Source organism: Pagrus major, chromosome 5, assembly GCF_040436345.1.
Source record: "Pagrus major chromosome 5, Pma_NU_1.0".
In the NCBI taxonomy this organism is placed as follows: Eukaryota; Metazoa; Chordata; class Actinopteri; order Spariformes; family Sparidae; genus Pagrus; species Pagrus major.
In genome coordinates, this window is record NC_133219.1 from 2,518,929 (window position 1) to 2,536,882 (window position 17,954).

Sequence of the window (17,954 nt, forward strand, 5' to 3'; positions counted from 1 at the left end):
TCTGTGAAGGCAACTTCCCTGTGTCCTCGCTCCTCAGAGATCGATCCTCGCTCCTCGCTCCTTGGAGCACAAATAAGAGAATTGGGATGGCCTGCAAGATGGTGGACAGGAACTTCCGGAAACAACAAAGAAAAGAAATGAGAAGCACCTAGTCCCCTCTGACATTTACACACTTAGTCCAGTGGCTGTGAAGCACACAGATCCCTTTTTTGGAGGAGTCGGTGTCTTTCCTTCAGTAAGTGGTCCACAACAGCAATAATGTCATCACCACTGTCAAACCATCAATCAGACCACTGAGCTCCTTCTTCATCTTGAGGAAGAGCTGGTAGGGTGTTGGACGAGTTCAAATCTGCATTTCTGGATGGCAGCCATCGCTACTGTGGACCTGTGGGCTCAGACATGCTGACTTGCAATTTTCAATTACTCAAAACAGAAATACCACAAAAGTTATTATCCTAAAACTTTCTGCATAATCACTCATAGAGTTGAAGTACACGTACATGATATGAGAGCTGTGTAACTCATCTTCAACTTTTGGCCATGAACTTATCAATCCCTCCTCATAGGTACTTGCAACTTGAAACTGGTTTCCTTTGTTGTCAAGTGTCCAAAAATCATGGAAAAAGTATATCTAAGTGCACCACTATCACAGCAACACAAGTCAGAGATAAACACAAATAAACTCACTGAAATCTCTGAGACGACCGACACTATGCGTGCCCTGCATCCCAATCCCTGATTCAGATTTTTCTCATTGTAACAACCTCAGGCCACAGATTTAAAACCAAACAGGAGCTGAAATCCAAGGTCGTTGCAACTTTCCCAACTCGTTGAGTCGTCTGCCACATACAGACACCAATAAACATGAACATGAACGCTGCACTGAAGCAAATTATCTTCCTTTAGACTGCCAGACAATAGGTGAAGTCCTGACACATTCTCAATACAGTGTGTCAAGGAGAATATCACAGATGAGACAATGCTGTGAAAGTTATTCATCGACAGACTGCAAGAGAGGAAGACCACTCAGCGGTCACTGTTCTGTGGTCTAAGACTAAACACTCATGTCTCTTTCATAATCAGTGTCCCTCTTCCATTTCTTAATCTATGATTTGTGAGTCTTCCTCTGATAGATGATTTTTTTTTTGGTTGAGTTTAAGAAGAGGGCGGTTCAAGGCTGACTTGTGTTTCTAAAAACATATAGGCTAAAACCGAACCAAATACATGGCAGTGTCAGCTAGTCCTTCTGTTAGTGTAATCAATACTTGGGTCAGGAGCAAGTACTATCAACCACTGGATAGACTGACATTAAAGTATGTAGTAGTATGGGTAGTCATGGTCCCCAGAAGATGAATCTTCACGATACATTCTACATTTACATTTACGGCATTTAGCAGACACTTTTGTCCAAAGCGACTTACAGTAATTCATACATTCATACACTGATGGCAGTAGCTGCCATGCAAGGTGCCGACCAGCACATCAGGAGCAGCTTGGGGTTCAGTATCTTGCCAAAGGACACTTCAACATGCAGACCAGGAGAATCGAACCAGCAACCTTCCGATAACAAGACGCTGGCTCTACCCTGAGCCACAGCCGCCCACATTCTCTGCTCTCTGAGGCTGTATTTAGACACAGCAGTGAGCTGTGAGCTGAATGCTAATTTCCCTGTGTTAACATGCACATCAGTGGTAAAGGGGGAAAGCATGGAGTGAAATAAAGTTTAATGAATATGACTTGTGTAGGGAAAATAAGCAGTCTGCAGTTGTGCTGACCTTTATTTCCCTGAAATACAACATGGATCCTTCTTCATTACCAGTAGGAGATTCCCCTGTCAGCGTTTATGATTGATAAAGATGGTGGAGTGGGGGTAATTCCATTAAAATGTACATTCATGCTTCTCAGAGGATATTGTCTTTCCTATGTGAACAACTCATCAGCTTTTCTCTCGTACCATGCTCAGGACAAAGGGTCAGATTTGAAAATGAATATCTCCTGATCTAATGGCCAGTTTGCCATGGACTTGGCTGAGCACATGGATGTTTGCAAAGGGAAGAGCCCTTTTGAATTTAAAGACCCACGGCACATAGCATCGCCAGGACAAACCGAAAGAGTCAGTATGCTTCAAACTAAGAGCTTGTCCACTTGTCAAACACCTTCTGAAACCAGCCCAGTGACTGGCAGCATGGAAACCCTAACCCTAACCCATCATTATGTTGTGTGATGTGTTCACCACTTTTGTATTTTTGACTGGAAGAAAAATGCTAGCTTATAGGAGGTATGAGCAATTGGTTTCTAATTTTGATCATTTTGAAAGAGAGGTTAGCACCTTTTTGGCAGGGAAATTCTTACACATACCATAATTCTGGTTAAAGGAAGACTCAAACAACTTTGTATTCAACTTCTACAAAGTTGGGGGAATGACACGAAACAGATTAAAAACAAATGGTCAAAATCAAATCTGCAGAGGCTGATACAGTATATCCTGAGTTTAAGTCTCTTGATTTTGTCAAGCTAAAAAAACATCTAATCCCACATTTCCTTTTAATACTATGATTTTGTCAAATGCACCATGCCTGGTAACCACCAAGGTCTTTAAAACACCATACAGGGTTTCCACCAGTGTATTGTAAGCCCGACAACCCACCGGGGCTAACATCAAAAAGGAAAAAGATGGTAAGCTGCTATGATTTAATGATGCAACAATTACATTTGTGTGAAGCGTGAAGTGTATTGTGGACTTTCTATGCCGTCACTCAGATAATTAGCAGCAAACAGCTCACTGCTCAGTCTGTTCATCCCAAAACCCTGGGCCCATTCAGCATTCTGGACAATGACGACTTTCCCCGGAGCTCACGGTGCAGCACAGAGCCTGCAGCAGAGAGCCTGCTCTCCACTGCTGGAAACATGATGTTAATAACAACGCAGCGGAGCACTCCACTTCCCCTCATTTTGGTATTCTTAAAGAGGTGGAAGTTAACTAAAGTAAAAAGGCGGTGAACCATTTATCTTACGCAGCATACCGCAGCAAAATACTTATAATAGTGCCCCCTTTTTTATATATTCAATTGAGAACAGGTTCTGAATCGAGATACTGAATTGATAGTAGTCGAATGAGTTTTTATCATCTTGAAGCTAATTTTCAAGATGTTTTTTTTTAAAACCACAGTAACAGTGGTTGGAAACAGATAAATGATGGGAAGGCTCACCAGTGGCATCTATTTGTTAAGCCCGCACCAGGCCCCCATCAAAAGATACTTGCTGCTGGAATAGCAACATTTCATACCTCACACCACATCACAGACTCAATAAAGCTCCTCCAGAGTCACAAAAGGCATTTTTACTGTTTTCACAGACTTTAAACTTTATCATGACCAGCGAACTGCTCCATTTAATAGTGACTGGATGCATCGGGGAACATATTTTGCTGCAAACATCACTAATGATGATCTCTATGTTCGTTCGTTAAGACAATTATTTCAGGATACAATAATTCTATCTCCCTGAAGCAATTTAGCCAAATGAGAGAACATTTGATTAAGCAATAGAGAGTTGTCTTGTATCAGCTAGTGGTCATGTCATAGTAAATGTAATTGGGCATGTTTATTTCAGACTGGGATAGAGAAGGATGTAGCTTGAAGCAGCAAAAAAACAGCTTCAACTGTATCACAGCAGGACAGTAAGAGGCAGAAATTAGTTACTGACTTCTTTCCTTCTCACCTCACTGAACCAACATGATTATGTGAAGCAGATGCAGCTTCATACTGAGCACTCTAAGGATGAGAGAAACCTTGATTTACATATTTTGTTCACAAACAGGAGCATGCATATACATTGCTGGCTATAGGGGCTCAAGACATTGTCCCTTTACCCTCTGTGGCAGAAACCAGCTTCTGTACAAACAATACAAAACAAATGTATCACAATCAACAGACATATGCTAAGAAATAGTAAGTGCCACTCCCTACCACTCTCAACTGATCGGGGCGATATATTATCCCCTCCACTCTCCCTGCTGTAATGATTTACAAGATGAGTTTCATTGATCGTTCATGAAGTGTGAAATAAAGTGTGTGTGTGTGTGTGTGTGTGTGTGTGTGTGTGTGCATGTGTGGATGTGTGTATGCAGCTAGTGCAATGTAGTCCTTTTCACAGAGAGAGGGCAAACTGCTATTTTCAGCAGCAGGAGCAGTTTGCTGGCCTGCAGTGGCCTCCAGGTGGTTACAGAGAAAAAAAAAAGGCTTTTAATGACACAGGGACCTTCCAACATGGTAGAGCTGTGAAAGGGATAAGGTCAGTATGAATCTGTGACAGGATCATTTTGGGGGCATTTATAGGCTCTCTGTGGTGAAAATCCACATGCACACAAAATTGCACGTATACACATGCATTGGCACTTGAGTCAGTCAGTGTGATGAGTTCATTTGAGGCACAAATCAGGTACGTGACCAAAGTATTGATATACTAATCATTTCCATTTTCTATTGATATAACAGACTAGGTCACGGGTTTAACTGTTATGAGTGTCACTGTGTTAAGAGATGGGAGTTGAGCTGAGATTTCCAGGATGTCAGTGAACATGTTGTTTGCTCAGATGCTGTGAAGCCTGTCAGTCACTTCAGCTACTTATGACTTAATTGTCTACACAGCAAACCTGTCATTTGCAGAGGGGTGTTGTTATTTCTTATAGTTTGGGGAGCTCTAGTTAGACTTAAAGCAGGAGCCCAAATGAGATACTAGTGCAGAGAGCACACAGTAAAGCAGACTGTCTAAACTTGGGGTAGAACGATTATCTGGCCAATATTCAGCACTTCTCTGATTATCATATTCTGTAATTTGTCTGTCAGATCGCAGATAAAATAAACTAATTTAAAAATCTGCTTCATGTCACAATTAATACCCTATATGAACAATAACATAATGCAAAGTAACTAATAACTAAATGTATCAAATAAATGTAGTGGAGAGGCATAAAGTAGCAGAAAAAGGAAATAAATAAAGTACCTTAAAATTGTACTTAAGAACAGTAGCTACTTGAGTAAATTGTACTTATCACTGGTTGTTCTAAATTTCATCACTAAGATTTAAATTTTAACTGCAAATGAATATGGGTTCCAAAAACCTGTTATCAGTCTCCTTGTTTTCTAATAATCAGTAGCTGCCCTGAAAAAAAGCATATCGTCAACCCCTAGTCTCAACTATATAAATGTAAGGAAATATTGAAATGAAAATGTAAGACACATGCATTAACACCCAGCCTAATCATAAACTAATGTTGTGTTGTAAAGTTGATGTGAACCCCAAATCTTTTGATTTGGGGTTCCTCCACTGCTTCACTGAAGCTAACGGCTGGCTTCATATTGTTGTTATTGTAATAGTTCTATTAACAGTCTTACCTTTGAACACAATCCATCTCTGGTATTGAATCCAAATGCTTTCACACATTCAGTCCAACAATTACGTTTGTTGCCATTGACCCTATTGGGCAAATAGGTCAAGCAAAAATATGACTACTCAGTGGTGGAATGTAACAAAGTTCTCCCTTCCAGTTAGTTAGAACTGAGGAAGCCTCTTGGATAAGAGGTGAAACATCTTCAAGAAACTGAAACATGTCCAGTTGCCTACAATACAGCACTTAGAATTACCATGACCTGGATGACCGAGAACCTTCATCAACATAGCTAAATATGTAAAAATCCAAAAGCAGCAACCAGAACCCAAAGCTGCATACATTAGTAAATCTGCTTGTTTGATGTTTGAGAGGCTAAAAGCAGTGGCTTTGCTGCCTCTGGCCTGTATTGTTGTCGTTACACCCACCCAACTCCCAGTTATCAGTCTTTTTATATCCACAAATACAACCCCATTCAACCAGTGTCCCCCTCAGATCACTGGTTATCAGCATGTATCGTTGTCCATGGGAAGAAGCATCATGGGACATGTGTTAGCTGCAGCTTATTAAAGTTAGATATACTGACAGGCTGTAATCCACTACTGAATAAAGGGCCCATATTGACTCATATCACAGCAGCAGTGTGACTTCTTCCTACTCTTACACTCTTTATATGAAGAAAAGAAGCCTCTCTGCTCTGATGCCTGTCAAAGATACTTTCCAGTACAGTGGACATGACGCGACCTCTAGATACTTGGACTGAGTACACACACACACGCACACACACACAGTGAAAAAAGTGTTAGGTCATGAGAAATTCAAAGAATATTGAAATGTATTATTCAGAGTAAGAAAATATGTCTTATCTAAACCAGCTTGTGAAATAGTATTCAACAATTCAGACACCAAATTGAATATGCTGGTCTTCATATTTCTAATCTGGTGTCAAAGCAACCTCTCCAAGGTCAGAGAAAAGCCTCTAATTGAATGGATTTAGAGCAGATTTATATCGTTTTCTAATGGATATGGCTGAGTGTTTCACTCTCTTAAAGTAATGAATGGGCAACACCAAGTGTCACTGAGTTGCACAAATATAAATGAGTAATATGACTTTCACCCGGGCCTATTCATATAGAGCTGCAATGATGGATCTTCTACTTTCCCAGCAATGCTGACTTCAGGAAAATTTTACATCACAATATTAAACTGTGTACAAGGGTACACTGCTGCTTCCAGCTTCATAACAGCAGAACTATAAATCTTAAGTCCTTTTGTTTGGCATTCTCTCCTAAACTGAACCGAGTAAAGAACTATTTCCAATATGCTGAAGTTATATTGTATTTGCAATGCTATTTTTAATCTGTTTCAAGACCTTCCTTAAAACAAAACCAGTCCGGCTAAAGTCTTTTTGGCCTATATGTGGATGACATGGGATGCCACAAATGAAAGAATTCATGACATTAGATTGTGATAGAGCATTTCCCGTGTAAGCACAAATTTAGCCCGACAGTGCTATACAACTATACAAAAAGACAGGAGCACATTTTCTATGGAGAGATGAAGTCGCTCCCCTTCTGGTTCATCACAGGACCTTATTTCAGAAAAAAATAGTATGGTGTCATGAATCACACATATGATGTTTGTACTGTCCTTAAGGGTTAAAATGTTAAAGTTCATAAGTTAATAGTTAAGCAGGTCTAAAAAGTATATGTTCTTTGGTTCAGAGAAACCACGTCAGAGTGAGTGGTCTTTTCTTTGGTTCAGAGAAACCATGTCAGAGTGAGCGCTCGGTTCGTCAAGTCCAGCTATGCTGTGTTTTTCGTTGCATGCTCAGTACTCATGCTCAGGTGAGAAAAGTGAGCACAGACAGCTAAACAGTCTGCTGAAATCATATTGTTGGAGTTTTTCTACGCTTTGCCTTGGAGAATATTTATCTGTAAGTATTATATGTGAACAGTGTTACATGATTGTGTATTTTTGTGGTGAAGACCTAATTAGTTATGTTTTCGGTGAATATACTCTGCTAGCTTTCAATAGATGCTAACTCTTTTCATTTTGTGGATTGATGGATGCTAATTGAAATGTACTCATACAATGCTACTTGTACAGTGTTTAAGTAAATTGTGTTTCTATCTCTGTAATTTACGGAGAAGTTGGAAAAATAGAAGACTTCATTAAAGGACAAGAAAAGTCAAGCCTTGTGGTTTTTGAAGGACTTCTATCCGTTATCTGACTGTCTAGCTCTGCATAAGCACACGCACTGTGAGGGCAGTACAATGTTAGTTTAAAAGATATTTTTTCAACTCGAGAAAACCTCCCAGTTTGTCAAAAAATGGATAAAGCATAAGACCGAAAATACGCAATTAGAAAGACTACACAGCCAACAGTCATACAAGTGACATCTGTTTGTTAAACACTCATCAAAACCCATGACTGAAACATTGTAGAGCTGCTCCTGTATATTAGCAGCTCACAGAACTGACCAACTGTCCTGTAACATAACTGCTGCTGTCAATGTGTCCAGACTTCGATTTTCACCTTTTTCATACTTTTTCTGTGCTGGGCTGAAGGCCATGTTAGTGGTGATGTATATTGTGTGAGATTGTGTAGTTCACTGAGCAGTTTCTCACAAAACTGAACAGCATTTGCTACCTTTTTCAACAAACTTGCCATTGAATACTATACAATTTATTTTTTGAAATGAGGTCCCATGGGGCACACCAGAAGGGGCAGGACTCTATGTCTGGTCAGTGTAGCATCAGCTGTTTGACTTTGGGCCTGTGTCCACATAGAGAAAGGCGCAGCGTCTTTTCAGAGTGCTCTTTTGTGCGGCTGCTCCGAGCATTTCAAGTTTAAAATCTCTCAGCTTTTAAGAAAGGTACTGGAGACGTCACCGTCGCTCCTTTTCTTTTTCCTGGCCTCGGCAATAATATTATACAGTGGCGGTTGTCGAGATATTGTTGTCATAGAGACAAGACGCAAGTAGCGTTTTTTTCTCTCAGAGCACAAACACTTCAGCTCATTCTGAACACATAGCCAGTGGTTTTCTGCCCGAAAAAAACACTATGTGGACACGGACCCACACTGTCCAACTAATATCACCTTCCTAAAGGTCTCACTACATCAAGGGAGGACATAGAAATAATCTAGAGATGGAAGTGTTGAAACTTTGAACAGTCTCTCCTCAAAGAAATACATGGTGGTTGCATTCACTTGTACCCATGAAAAGTGACGTGTAAATAATGAAAAAGAGATCTCTGGAGATCTTGAAGTTCGAAGCCTGCTTAATTTGACACCTCCCCAAACTTGGTCGATCTCTTAGGCTGTCTGTTTCACAAGGATACACATTGTGCCTAAGTAAAGGGGTTTTCAGACGCTGTGAGATGATCCAATTCTAAAAATGAAACTATTGATAGTAAATGGGTGAAGAGCGGCATAAGAACTTTAGTTCAAAAATAAATGTCCTTTGCTTCACTTCTATCACTCCTTAGGACATGAATTGATACTACACTCAATAGTAGGCAGGATCACTCAATCTGATTAACCCAGACCACTACCTTCACACACACACACACACACACACACACACACACACACACACACACACACACACACAGAGAAAACATCCATTTCTTTTTAGATGTGCCTCCTCTCTTTCGCCCTCTCTCCTTCTTCCTGCATTCCCATTCCTGTCAGAGGAAGTCATAAGCTCCAGTTCTGCAGCTTGACCAGCCAATCCTCCATGATTAGAGAAAGTACCTCTTCATCTCCCCCTGTCAAAGAACCTGACAAGTGTCACACTGCATCTTTCAGGGGACCACGTTTGAATTTTTAGAGTGCCTTCCAAGCTCTGCTTCTTTCATCTCCCTTCTCTCTGCGTTAGTCTGCTTTTCCAAGGTATCCCAATTGGTGTGGACGAGCAAGGAATCAAACTAAAATAAATAAATAAAAGTTGATGTTTTATTTTTATCCCCAAGTAGGACACAGTGTGATATTATCATAAAAGCCACATTGAGCTTTCAGCCATATTGTTTACAGGTATGAAACACTGGCGTCTGTTCTTATTGCCTCAGGCAGGTTGAAAAATAGCACAGAATTAGAGTGACCTGCTTGTTGAGGCAGAAAGCTGACCTGAAAGCACACAGCAGAGATTTAGCATGGCTAATAAAGCATTTCTGCAGGCCTGTCATGGCACTGAAGTCAGCTCTCTGAGTGAGGCTGTAAGGCAGGTAGCAGATGTTTGCAATGCTAACAGGTTTAGCAGACTAATAGGGAGCAGGTGGCATGAATGCTAACAGGTTCATCAGAATCAGGTAGCAGGTGTTAGCGATGACAGCTGGCACAGCGCCCAAGATCTTCATGTCAACAACTTATTTAATCCATGACTAAGACTTAAAGCGCCGTCTCAGACTTTGTAAGTGTCTCAGGGTGTTCTACCATAAATCAAATGTACTGTATATTGCTGCAGGCCTTTTAGATGTTTTACATTTTTTTAAAACATTTTTTAGATTTCATTTCCACTTCATCAGAAAATCAATCTAAAACTTAATCTATCACAGTGAAAGTCATGTCTGCTTTTAATCTGATCAAATTCTGTAGTGATGCAGTGCAAAGCTTCCAATCAGTCTGCACTTACAGTGACAATACTACACAGCAGTAATGTGACTTTGACAACAAAAACAGCAGACGTGATGTTCATTTTGATAGATGACTGTATTTCAAGCTTGTTTCAATCCCTGCAAGCTTAGAATTGTCATTGTCTGGAAAGCAGATTGTAGTTTACAGCTTTCATGAATACTGGTATGCTTCAAGATTTTTCTTTCGAAAATTGAAACAGTATGATGGACTTTTTTTTGTATATCAGCTGCTTGTACAAAGTAAATGAAAGTCTGGCACCTGGCACTCAAAAGCTTTAGATTTTAGCCATGCTCGGCTATAATGTATCAGGTAGACTGCCTGTGAGTCAGACTGACCCGGGAATTCCACTGGTTGCATGTACGCTGCGGAACAGCTCTGTTACGGTTTTGCTCCGTGCTCCATCATCTGTCAACCCCCACTGGCTGCGTTATGAGTGCAACACGGCGCAGCACTGCCGGACAGCTGGGGTATGCGAGACCGAAGCGTTCCCGCGATAATTACAGAATCACGCGCGACTGCAGTTGTACGTATGTGTTATAAACACAACAACAAACAGACAAAGGGTTAGTGTTCCCAACCGAAGGATTAGATTGGATGGATTAGATTAGATGTTTCTTTTTTGAGATTTTTGTGCTGTTTTATTATGAAAATGAACCGGATGTTATGTTGTTGATTTGGTGCCTAACTTCCTGTCTGCTCTGTGCTGAATTCGGCTAAATTGATGTGCCATGCTCCAGTATCTGGCAGAAATAGAAGCCTTGCGTATCTGCTGCGGAAGGGTCCAGACTGCCAGAGCTGTAACGGAGTAGATACGCAACGCAGCAGAGCCAGTGGAAGTACACACATAGACTGCCGTGGCGGATCGGAGATGGACCAAACATGGATCTGGTGGAATTTAGGGGTTACCCCTAAAACTAAAGCTTCTGAGTGCCAGGTGCCAGACTGTCACTTATTTTGTACAAAGCAGCTGATATACAAAAAATATTAATACAATATAAAATCGTAACAAAGCCGTTCTGCAACGTACATGCAACCAGTGGAATTCCTGGGTAAATATCTCAACAACAAATGTATGAATTAAGTTGTTGATCTCGTGATTTTTCATCCAGTTCTCCGATAACTGGATTATCTCTAACTACCATCTAATCTAATCACCTGGACTGTACTTTATGTTTAGTTTTAAGATATTAAAAATATGCATGCGAACATGCTAATATCCTACATGTGGTATACACTTTACACATTGGGATCTGATCCCTTAGATCACACTCGGTGGTGGTCTTGGCCACAGTGAAGGACTGCTCATTCAACTGACCTTCCGTCCTCTGCGAAACAACCAGAAGGGGCCACAGCAACAGGCAGAATGGATTCTTGTGGGTGGAGTACACACACGAAACATGCCTTTGGACTTCCACTTGGTTCACTGAAATGCACATTATGTTTTTGGGCTCTTTTACCTGCCATGCTAAGCAGCTGATGTCTGTGTGTCAAACAGTCTGTTTCAACTGATTTCACCATTGAACTTGTAACTGAAATGTCCCCAGACAAAGCTGCACAGTTTTGAGAGTTGTTGCATGAAGAGCAACTTAAACGTTGCAAAATGGCTAGCGCAAATTCTCCATCATTCATGCCTTCTTGCAAATTCAGCATGAAATATGATACAATAAGTTGTTGCATTTATCAGTTTGTCGCACCATCGCTGTTCCAGCCAGCTACTCCCTGTCCTGTGTGTCTTTTAAGGTTTAATATAACTTTGATTTGGGTTCAGGCCTGATAAAAATTAGTAAGTCTGAAAAACATATTTCCCATTCAGACTGTAGCTTGTTCTACAGTGTTACAAGCACTGATCAGAGTTAATCCCACGTACTGGGAATGGGACAGTTTTAGTTAATGTAGGAATGTACAGCCAAACATAGTGGTGAACATAATAACGGCATGAGTGAAATCTAGAATCATTTATTTTATAGATAACTTAAGGTAATGATCCTCTGCAACCATCTCAAAGATCTCATTCATTTTCTCAAGTTTAACAGGTTTTATGGTGACATACTCTGTAACAATGCTATCAAGACAGTTGTGTTACCTTTAGTGCACAGGCATCTGCAGCGGATCCAGGGTCCACTCCAGTGATGTAGATCCCCAGTCCATACTCAGCACCACCCCTGATCATTAGGCCCAGAGAGCGACCATCGTCCATATTCAGGTTTACCTGCATAGAAAACAGAAAAGAGTGGTTGGAGACCAAACTATCAGGTGAAAAAATGGTGCAACGTGAAGGGGTCAGATTTTAGTGTCCACCTGTGGACTTGATTCAAGAAGGGAGAAAGATGCAGCGGGGTGTTTCAGTAATAATCAATGAGGTTTGGTATGGAAAAGTATGTATATCAAAACATTATTCAAAGTTTTTAAAGATAGATGGTCATTTCACTTTGTTATAAATGTCTTGAGCAAAAACGACTTTAAAATAAACTGTCGTGATGCATCATGTAAAATCCTTAAATGCACAGCTAGGCCTCTTTAAAAACAAAACAAAAAATGTTTGCAGAGTGTTGACGTCTGTGTGGCGAGGACTGGCTGCAGCTGGGGGCAGAGCTCAGCTGCTCAGCTCCTCAGAGCCTCTGGCTCTGGAGGAGAGAGTCGGGTACAGAGCCAGACCTTCTGGAGGCAGATTCTGCTCTGATCCAGAGCTGTTTACTGCCAGGAGGACAGCTCAGAGATGACTTTTAACTGAGTACCACCGGTGTTGTCGCAAGCTTATTAGTTGGTGGAAAAATTTCGACACCTCAGCAACCCTAGTGAGAGGCTGTCCTGAATTCAAACACACAGACACACAAACATCCTTGGTGCGTGCCATAACTCGTCACTTAACTCGTAATCTGACTGTCTGGGTTGAATAAGACAATTAAACACAAATGATCCTGCAGTGAAACTCCCCCCAAACTGTAGTGGTAGTAGCTCACTAGGTGTTAGGTATCCTGCTAATCTAACTGACTGGTAACAACACCTAGCTGTGGTTGTAGCAGATCACTTATTTTTTCTCTGATAAAATGCCCTCAACACACACTAACAGCCACTGACTTGTCCAAATGGCTTCCACATTTTGTCAACAGCTTATTAGTGCGTGCAGAAAATATTAAACACATATTAATATCCGAGTTAACATACTTGAGTAGCAGCAGACTGTATCTGTGCTACCTGACACTGACACTGGTGAATGTTGTGGTTGATGCTGCAGGCTTTGAGTAGAATATAACCATAGTAAGTAGTTATGGGTTGATAATAATTGCTGTGCTATTAAAAAGAAGAATCAAGTGTGATGAAATTACAATGGATGGTTGAAATATGTATTATTCTATATCCAAGATGGCGGCGCGTGTAGACGCAGCGACCCCTCTCTGTCCCGACCGTGCGGTGTTTTGTTCTGTTAGTAAGTGTTTGTATGAAAATGTTTCGTGTCCGTCTCGTCTGTCTACACCGAAGAACAAGTACAGTCTACTGGCCCTGCTAGACATCGGCAGGAGCAAGCTTTGCAACACTTTGGATAATGCACAAACAGAGACAATAAAGGAGCTCGGTTTACTCCGCCAGCCTGCGACCTCACCGGACACACCGACTGCTACTCCCCCCCCAGAAAGGAGGCACCGCAAGCGGTGCGAGAGGGAGCAGAAGAGGGGCAAGCGCGGAGGTATCCGGGCTAGGCTAGCGGCTAGCCCAACTCGCCCATCCATACCATCCATCCTCCTGGCTAATGTACGATCTTTGGACAACAAAATGGATCACATACGACTGCTGAGATCAGCGCAGCGTGACGTGAGTGACTGCTGTGTGTTTCTCCTCACTGAAACATGGCTAAATGACAACATCCCTGACTCCGCTGTACAACTGGAGCAGCTAACATGCTATCGAGCAGACAGAGCCCTCGTAAACGGAGGAAAGACTCGCGGCGGCGGGGTCTGTGTTTACATCCGTGATGCGTGGTGCCGGGACGCTGTGGTGGTATGCAAACACTGTTCACCACTGGCGGAGTTTATGATCATAAGGTGCCGTCCTTTCTATCTGCCGAGGGAATTTACAGCAATTTTGCTAGTCACTGTGTACATCCCTCCCACCCCCAACAGCAGTGACAGAAATGCAGCACTTTGTGAACTGTATCAGGCCATCAGTGAACAACAGACAGCCCACCCAGATGGATTCACCATCTTCGCTGGAGATTTTAATCATGCTGATCTTAAGACTGTCCTTCCAAAACTTCACCAGCATGTTGATTTCCCGACAAGAGGGGATAACATTTTGGACCTGGTTTTCACTGCTCACAAAGGAGCATACAAGGCCTCCCCCCTCCCCCACATCGGACTCTGATCACATCACTGTTATGCTAATGCCAGCATACAGACCGAGAGTGAAAGTCTCCAGACCAGTTCGGAAGCAGGTACGGGTGTGGCCAGTCTGTGCCTGTCTGCTGCCAGCGTGAAGAGGACACTCTCCACTATTAACACCCGCAAGGCAACAGGTCCAGACAACATCCCTGGTCGTGTGCTGAGGGACTGCGCAGAGGAGCTTAAAGATGTCTTCACGGATGTCTTCAACACTTCTCTGAGACAGGCTGTTGTTCCATCATGCTTCAAGGCCACCATCATCATACCTGTGCCAAAGAAACCTGCTCCATCCTGCTTCAATGACTATCGCCCTGTGGCACTGACCCCCATCATTATGAAGTGCTTTGAACGACTAGTCATGTCACACATCAAATCCACATCAAACACACAACGTTATATTTTAAAATATAAGTACGTTGTGTGCTTAAAATATAAGTACGTTGTGTGCTTAAAATATAAGTACGTTGTGTTTAAAATATAAGTACGTTGTGTGCTTAAAATATAAGTACGTTGTGTGTTTAAAATATAAGTACGTTGTGTGCTTAAAATATAAGTACGTTGTGTGTTTAAAATATAAGTACGTTGTGTGCTTAAAATATAAGTACGTTGTGTTTAAAATATAAGTACGTTGTGCTTAAAATATAAGTACGTTGTGTGCTTAAAATATAAGTACGTTGTGTTTAAAATATAAGTACGTTGTGTTTAAAATATAAGTACGTTGTGTGCTTAAAATATAAGTACGTTGTGTGCTTAAAATATAAGTACGTTGTGTGCTTAAAATATAAGTACGTTGTGTGCTTAAAATATAAGTACGTTGCATGTTTAAAATATAAGTACGTTTTGTGCTTAAAATATAAGTACGTTGCATGTTTAAAATATAAGTACTAAACTAATGTTGTTTAGAGAAATAACTGCAGAATAAAACAATAAATGTAAAAAGAATATAATAAACATAATAATGAAATAATAATTATAAATAGAATAAAATAAAATTTATGATAGTAAAATAAGTGGATGATAATAAAATAGGTGGATGATAATACAGATATAAGTGTTAATACATATGGATGAAGGAGATAGCAGTGAAGATGAAATTATAACCGATAATTATTATACCAGAGACGGAGACAGGGAAACACAAGGTGTCAGAAATCATTTGTGGCTTGTTGTAACGAGGTAGAAGCAAACATCAAACACTACAAAGCTGAAGACACAAGCAGTATAAGAGAGGGAAAACGAACCAGGGAAAGAGAAGTGCTGAGATTGTTCAGACAGGCTGCACAAAAACGTGTTGAACATCAAAAAAAATGCCAGCACTGCAGAGCAACAAGGGCCAAGTGGATAACCAAAATCAACAAGCCGCACCCACTGCCCCACATTGGCCAGCCCCAGCCCCAGCCCCATACGCACCGAACACAATTGAAGGGTGTAACACAACTGAAGCTCCATCAGGACAATTCCCAGTCCAGGGAGCCCAGAGCAGAATGGAAGGCGAAGAAGAAGATGGCTCTAGCATATGCACTGGTGGCAGAATATCAGGAAGAAGCAAAGCCAGCACCAGAGGGAGCCAAAGAAGCAAAGACACAGGTGGGCAAATAGCTCGAAGGAAGAGACATGCTATGCCCACAGGACGGGCTGAGAGTGGATTTCTTCAACGACCCCACTCACAGGTTGATGACGGTATAAGTAACAAAAGAGCCTGTCACCCAAGTCCGACCGGCTGTATATTGGGTCCCTCAGCATCAGAATTAAGGCAGTAATGAGAGCCTTGGAAAACTGTATGGTGAGACAATTGGGAGCTGCATACGAAACACAAATGCCACTGTATTGCACCATGATGAATGATGAGGCCCAGACACTCACAGACTATAAAGAGTGCAAGGAAGAACTGATCAACAGAAAAGCCATTCTACATGGTCAGCTTGAACATATACTTAGGACCGCAAGGAGCAGCGGCAGCAGTGACCCTTCCAACTGAACAACTATGGTTCCAGGTCCCAGGCTCCGCCCTACATGTCACTCTCATGATAGCAGATGGACACAAATCACATGTCCTCGGACTCATGATGAATTACAGATGCAGCAATGGCTACCAACACAAAATAAGGATGTTTTCACCACCGCAAGTAAACAATATATGAGAATATCATTGAGGGCATGTGATGAAGGGACAGCAGAAAAGTGTTAGTGAGTAATAGACCTCCCACGCAGACAATGGCATCAATAGAACAGGATGTTCTGCTCAAACAAATCAACCTCACCTCAACCTGTCCAGATCAAGCCAAAAAGTGGGATAGTGTTGCCATATAAGAGACAATATCCTCTAAGACAACAAGCTGTAGACGGCATCAGGCCGACAATTGAAGGCCTTATAAAGGCAGGTGTACTTATTAAGACTCGTAGTCCCTGCAATACGCCAATCTTTCCAATTAAGAAGCCACACTCAGATCATTATCGATTGGTACATGATCTGCCAGCTATCAATGCTATTGTGGATGTTGAAACACCCATTGTCCCAGACTCCCATACGCTACTATCAAACATCCCACCATCAGCTCAATGGTACACAATAATTGATTTGTGTTCCGCATTTTTCAGTGTACTGTTGCATCCGGAGTCACAATATCTGATTGCATTCACTTATCAAGGTCAATAATACACGTATACATGGCTAGCACAAGGCTATGCTGACAGCCCCTCCATTTTAACAAAGTATTAGCTAATGATTTACAACACCTAGAAGAAGCAAGTACAGTGATTTAGTACGTAAACGATCTCCTGATATGTAGTCCCAGCAAAAGAACAATGTGAGAAAGACTCAATTGCAGTGTTGACTGCATTAGCAAAGGGGGGACACAAAGTAAGTAAAATCAAACTACAGGTTGAGTATCTAGGCAGAAAGCTGTGTGGAAATAAAATGAGCATAGCTCCCTCACAAGTTGAGGCTATAATCAAAGCTCCTAAACCACAAACAGTTGGACAAATGTTGTCTTTCCTGGGGATGGCGGGGTATAGTCGTCCATGGATTTGTGATTACACAATTAATGCAGCCCCTCTGCGAGGTCTAATCCAAGCAGCAGGTCAAACAAAGGCCTCCACTGAAAGACAGTGGACAGCGGAAGCTGAAGGGGCCTTTCATGCCCTAAAAACAGACATGCAGGCCGCTCCAGCACTGGGAAACCCTGACTATGCTAAACCATTTCATTTGTATGTTGCAGAAAGGGCTGGTTGTGCCTGTGCATTGTTGATGACTCCAACTGGTAAGCAACCACTGGCATACTACTGCACTAAATTAGACAACATTGAGGCAAGTCTGCCTCCCGAGTCAGTAAAAAGAATCTCGAGTTTTGAACGATTCGTTCATGACTCGCACATCACTACCAGAACTGAAAATTCAGCATTGGTGGACACCTGTAGATGGATTACCACCTCTTCAAGCCACGATGTGTTTCTGAAACCACGTAAAGATATGCATAATCAGCCAATAACAGCAGATCTGACACTATTTGTAGATGGTTCCTGCTTTAAAGACACAAGAGGTAACCACGGCA

General features: G+C 41.6%; 1 protein-coding gene across 1 annotated transcript in view; it reads right to left on the minus strand.

Moving 5' to 3' along the window:
* Positions 1-17,954, minus strand: part of whrnb (whirlin b) — a 136,036-nt gene that overhangs the window by 52,908 nt on the left and 65,174 nt on the right. The window contains exon 3 of the mRNA XM_073465300.1: positions 12,111-12,236. Coding sequence (XP_073321401.1) covers positions 12,111-12,236 — 126 coding nt within the window. The remainder of the gene's footprint in view (positions 1-12,110; positions 12,237-17,954) is intronic.